This window comes from Etheostoma spectabile, chromosome 5 (assembly GCF_008692095.1).
Source record: "Etheostoma spectabile isolate EspeVRDwgs_2016 chromosome 5, UIUC_Espe_1.0, whole genome shotgun sequence".
In the NCBI taxonomy this organism is placed as follows: domain Eukaryota; kingdom Metazoa; phylum Chordata; class Actinopteri; order Perciformes; family Percidae; genus Etheostoma; species Etheostoma spectabile.
Genome location: NC_045737.1, coordinates 10246797 through 10252796, shown reverse-complemented (window position 1 = coordinate 10252796; position 6000 = coordinate 10246797). Strand labels below are relative to the sequence as shown.

Sequence of the window (6000 nt, the reverse complement as noted above, 5' to 3'; positions counted from 1 at the left end):
CATTAAATTTGGGTGTTTTATTCAATTTTATAGCATTTGAATTTCCTTCAAAAGCACAAAAACAAGTGATTAAAACACTGTAGGAAAGCGACAAAAGTGTCACAAAAGAAAATCCATTTAATTTAAGATTTTTACCCAGAAAACAGGTACTGCACTTGTGTATAATAACAATAAAGGCTTTCTATTCTATTCTATACAAAACATTATTTATTTACAAAGAAAATTGGTGCCTTTAAAAGGTTGGATTCACCTTTTGAATTGTTGAATTTTTGAATTAAGGTCAATTTCCAAAAGATGAATTTTTTATTCCTCTTTTTAATCAACTTTAGCCCGAGTGTGTAAACCTTCTCAAGCCGCTGTACCTGACCGTTAAAGTTGCATAAATAATATAAAGTATAGTAAGTAAGGTTTATTTATATAGCACTTTTCACAGATAAAAATCCCAAAGTGCTTCACAGTAAAATGTAATACAATACCAACAAAGTACAATACAATGCATAAGACACTTAAAAACAAATGGAAAACATAAAAACAAAACCATAAAAAAAAACATGTCTAACTAAAAGCCTGTTTGAATAGCAGCGTCTTCAGTTGCTCTATATATAGTTATAGTTATATATAGTTATAGTTATATATAGTTATAGTTATATATAGTTATAGCTATATATAGTTATAGTTATGTATAGTTGGATCAATGGAAGTGCATTTCCAGGGTAAAGCCCGACGCCGTTCCCGCCTCCGATCTCTTCGGGAAACAACAACAAACCTCGAGCTAGCGAGCGACGCGCTGAAAATGTCCAGTTTTTAAGAAAAAAGTTGGACGGTGCAACACGGCCGATCGGCTCGGTTCTTTCGGGGAACGATTGTAAAGATTTAATAAGAATATGTTGAGGGTGTCTCCTCTCTAACGGGGACGTTTTGGGGCCGATTGGTGGGACGTCTGTGGACGAAGTACTCACGGATACACGGGTTAGAGATACTGAGGTGTAGCCATGGATCAGCTGATTTAAACAGCTCACGTTACCGTGTTGTGTGACTTGACGTCATCTAATATCAGATGTGGAGTTTTCTTCTGCAGGATGCAGATGTTCCACCAGAACTAGTTCCCTCCCGGGACCGTTTAGAGGAGCCAACGTCGCTGCGTCTGGCGCCCAACACGATTGGAATTGGATTAAAGCAATGAAAACGACCCAGAGCGTTTTTCCTCCTATCCCAGAATGCATCTGGGGTGTAGCCAGACCTTATTTGGACACAGTGGATCAAGGTCTGGCGATGAGAGACTACAGCATATGGAGTATGAGTAGAGTATGAAATAAGTACAACTTCACATGCATGTAAATTATAATCATGCTGACACCTACAGTATGTTCGAATGATGCCGATCATAATTACTGTTTATCATGTTGATGTACTGATGATGATGATGATGATGATGATGATGATGATGATGATGACGTCAGGGGGTGTTAACTCTATCTGTAGAGCTCACCTGGCACAGGTGGAGGTGTGTGTAGGACTAGAGCAGTGGTTCCCAAACTTTTTCAGCTCAAGACCCAAAAGAGAAATTTGGTGTCTCCCCCGGGACCCAAATTTACAAAAATACACCATGAATCCTTGTAACATCTACATTTTTAATCTGTGGACAAAAGACGGAACAAACCATGAATTTAGATGTTTATGAAGTATATTTATTCCATTATAAGAGTAAACAAAAACAGAAAAGGTCTCTATTCTCCTTTCTGTGTCTCACCCCTTTCTCAACTCATGTTCTCATCCCCTCCTAGGATAAGAGAGAGAGAGAGAGAGAGAGAGAGAGAGAGAGAGAGAGAGAGAGACCCCCCCCACAGCATCTGAGCTGAACAGACCAGAGTAGCAAAAAAAAACCTCATTCACATAAGACTGATATGCATTTTACTGCCAATTGACGACCCAATAAAACGGGTCGGGACCCATTTTTTTGTTTTTGTTTACTTTTGTAATGGAATAAATGTACTTCATATGCATTTAAATTCATGGTTTGTTCCGTCTTTTGTCCACAGTTTAAAAATTGTAGATGTTACAAGGATTCATGGTGGATTTTTGGGTCCCGACCCTATAAGTTTGGGAAACATTGGACTAGAGAGCGGAAGGGCAAACTCATTTTCAACCGCATCTTGTGAGACAAGTTCATTAATGTTGCTGTTGCAGTTTTTCAATAAAGAAACGGATCGTCGTGATTCCCTGACCGCTCCTACAGGAGTCATTAATATTTTACACGACTCGTCTCCATCCGCTCTGCAGACTACGCCATGGAGCACCTGCAGCAGCTGCTCAACAAGGCCGAGGGCTCAGCAGGGAGGCTGCTCAAGTTCTCGGTGTTTTATCGCAACCAGCACCCAGACTACTTCGACTACGTCAGGTCAGAGCTGCACCCCCCATCTCTTAACCCTCACGATGTCCTCGGGTCAAATTGACCCGTTGTCCTATGTCAATGTTCTTTTTGATTCCCCAAAATAACATGATTGGTTCCACACAACGCTCTTTGCCAAGTACAAATCTCTACTTTCATTAATTTTGGGGCGTCTTATTCAATTTTATAGCATTTGAAAACAAATGGAAGTGTTGTTGAAATAGTATTGAGTAAAAGTTGACATATTCCAGTCTGTGATTATCATCAACATCCATTCCTTTAATTTTAGTCTCAATAATTCCTAATTTCTGCTTTTCTCACTCAATCATCAGGTATAATTTCCTATAAATGAGGTTTATTGACCATATTTCCAAAAATCACTGTAAAACTAAAGTTAATAAGTTAGTGTTACGTAGCGTTGAAAATGTCAATAAAAGAGACAAACATTGAAAAAAAGCGTCAAAAATGTTGAAAAAAGGAACAAAAACGTAAGAAAAAGTTAAAAACATCGATAAGAAGCGTCAACAAAATCATGATTTTTAATTATGACGGGAAGCCAGGCTAGCTGTATCCACACTTTGTGCTAAGCTAACCAGCTGCTAACTGTAGCTTCAACTTCAGCGTACACACACACACACACACATACGATTGATAATGATTTTCCTCATTAAACCCACATCACGAAAAGTGCATTCCCCAAAATCTGAAGTATAATTCTCCTTTTTTCTCTTCACGTCTTGGACCAGACGGGAGTGCGGAGGCCTGATGCGCCCGGCCCTGAAGGACATCAGCGGGAGTCACGGCTCGCCGATCAACGGCAAACTGCAGGGCGTCTTCTTCAGCTGCAACACCGAGTTTGACACCGGCCTGCCCCCCCAGGACTCCCCGTACGGTCCGCTGCGTTTCCAGATCCCCGCCGGACACCTGCTGAACCCCAACGTCTCGCTGTACTTCGCAGACTTCTACTGCATGTACACCGCGTACCACTACGTGGTGCTGGTGCTGGCCCCCGTCGGATCGGAGGGGGACGACTTTTGCCGCACCCGGCTGCCGATGCTGGACCTGGCGTCCAACCCCTTCCTGACGTACGCGGAGGGGGCGGCGGAGCCTCGGTTCTGCCACGCCAGCGACGTCATCCTGGAGGTGCTGTTCACGGAGCCGGTTCCTCTGGACCGGGGCGGCGTGGAGCCGATCCGCGGCCACCACCAGCTCATGAGTCTGACCACAGCCGACGCCAAGAAAGACCCGAGCTGCAAAGTGTGCAACATCAGCGTGGGACGCTGAGCGGGACGTGGGACGGACAGGACAAATACTGAAAGACATGGCATTGGAGAGCATTGCGTGTAAGGGGGGGGGGGGGTTCTGGGGCTCCAGACCTACATGTTTTCTTCTTTTTTTGTGTTTAAAAAAAAAAAAAACTTTGTGTTGTTTCCCCCTGAAAGACAGGGACAGTTGAGAACATCGAGTGTGGGACAGGAGCGAGAGGGTGGCTTTGAATCTTTTGGGTTTTTTAAATTACTTCAACTCTGTGTCGTTTCCCCTCCGAATCAACGCAGCAAAAGTTCTGTCCCTGAGCAAATGTATCGCCGTTCATTGTGTAAACTCAAACCCTAATTTGCTTTCTTTGTTTTGGCCCGCCATGGATTTTCCTCTTATTTTTACCCTTGTTTGGTATTCGGGTCAAATCGACCCATTTCAAGTTTTTACAAGAAGAAAAATGGTCCAAGTTACATTTTTTTCTACCTGAAAATCAGCGTCCTTTCCTTATTTCCTGTGATAAACATGTCTTCCTGACTCAGAACATTATTCTGGATATGACACTTATGTTGTTTCCATAGTGGATTTTTAACATGAATTATGACCTTATGACAAACAACAAACCCCACTTCCATGTTTAATAGTGTGCTAGTAGAGACTGATGCATTCCCTGAACATAGATGTTATCTCAGCTGTTGGAAATTGAGATGAAGACAATATTTGTTAAAAGATTATGAAGGAACATTTTATTTCAGAATTGTGAGACAAATGAGCATGCCGTGGAAACAGCCCACCTCTCGGTGTATGCATGCCCCCCCCCCCCGACTAGAATAGTGAGTATTAAATAGATGGCTAACAATGCTTATTGCAGAACTGCATCATGGGTACAGCTGGAAACCCTATACACCCGTGACGGCTGAAAAAAGCAAAACTAAAGACATGATAGGAAGCTTTAGAAGGCTCCTTATGTGTCCAAAGTCACCTGTGCTTCATTTTCTGTATATCTTTTTCTTCTTTTACATTTACATGTCTATCCTTAAAGGGTAACTACCGTTTTTGTTTTTCAACCTGGACCCTATGTTCCCATGTTTTTGTGAGTGATGGGAACCACGATCTTTGACAGCAGTCCATTATTAAGCGAGATCGCTGCAGTTGGCAGCAGAAAAACAAGCTTCAATTTAAGTTAACAGGGCAAATGTCCAACTTGTTTTTACCTTCACAAAAGTCCTCCTTTTGCCGCTGACAGACTCAGGTTAATATTCTAAGTGTCTGACAACATTATGGAAAGAATTTCTACATGTATAGACCTTTAAAACCTCTTTGAGACCTTTCTGTTTAACCAGAAACTGCTCTGAAGTCGCTAGCGCTAAACCCACCAGACTCCATTTAAAAAGCAATACTTTCAGCGTGTATGGAGCCAACATATTTCCACATGTAAATCGGTAAACTATGTGTTTATTTCAACAAAAACTAGAGTTGGGATGGTTGGAAAAGTGGACAAAGGACCCAAAATGGCTTTTCAAAGTTTTATTTTGTTTCGATTGACTCTGAATGAAGTGTATGTTACGATGCTAAAATTACTGTTTATTTACATGGAGTCTGGTGGGTTCAGTGAACGCAATTTTGCGGTTGTTTTTATGTTAAAAAAAAAGGCTGTTACTCTTTAACAAAAAGGTCGATCTACTTAGAAATTATTTCCATAATGTTGTCAGACACTATGAATATTAATCTGAGTCTGTCAGAGGCAAAAAGACAGCGGCTCATCAGTCACTTAGACACAAAAACAGAAGAAAACGGGGTCCAGGTTGAAAAAGAAAGCGGTAGTTACCTTTTAAGATGTTTAATTTTATGTTTATGTTGTACAAGTTTGATGTGATTTCTCAAAGAAATGAGTTTTGATCCAAGCTGAATGTGCAAACGCTAGAAGCATGCCCCTTTAAAAACATCAGATTTGCTTTTTCTATAAAAATCTCTCTATATTAAGTCACGATGTTTTGTCTTATTTTATCCAAATGTATAAAACTAATGTCCCATTGCAGCTCTCCAGTGTTCAGCTTCCCAGACAAATGCTTCAATGCCCCTTTAAAAAGAGTTATGATTTGGAAAGTGTAACTCAGTGTCTTAACCCTTGTGTTGTCTTCCCTGTCGACCTGCAACTTTTTGTTTTTCGGGGTCAAAATGTGAAGAAAAAAAATCCAACGTTTTGGTCGTCTTTTTCAACACTTTTGTCACTTTTTTCAAAGTTTCTGTCGGTATTTTTCTGCACTTTTTTGACGTTTAAAAAAAAAGATTTTCCCATGTTTTACCACTTTTCCTGGCGTTTTTTAAGATTTTCCCAATAGTTTAGTCACTTT

The 6000-nt window shown here is 40.9% G+C and overlaps 1 protein-coding gene across 1 annotated transcript in view; it reads left to right on the top strand.

The window, feature by feature from the left end:
- The window catches only part of phyhip (phytanoyl-CoA 2-hydroxylase interacting protein), a gene marked incomplete in the record, with an annotated part of 26555 nt that extends 20921 nt beyond the window's left edge, over positions 1-5634 (top strand). The window contains 2 exon segments of the mRNA XM_032516385.1: positions 2281-2398; positions 3136-5634. Of these exon segments, the coding sequence (XP_032372276.1) occupies positions 2281-2398; positions 3136-3673 (656 nt within the window).
- Positions 5635-6000: the final 366 nt, after the last annotated feature.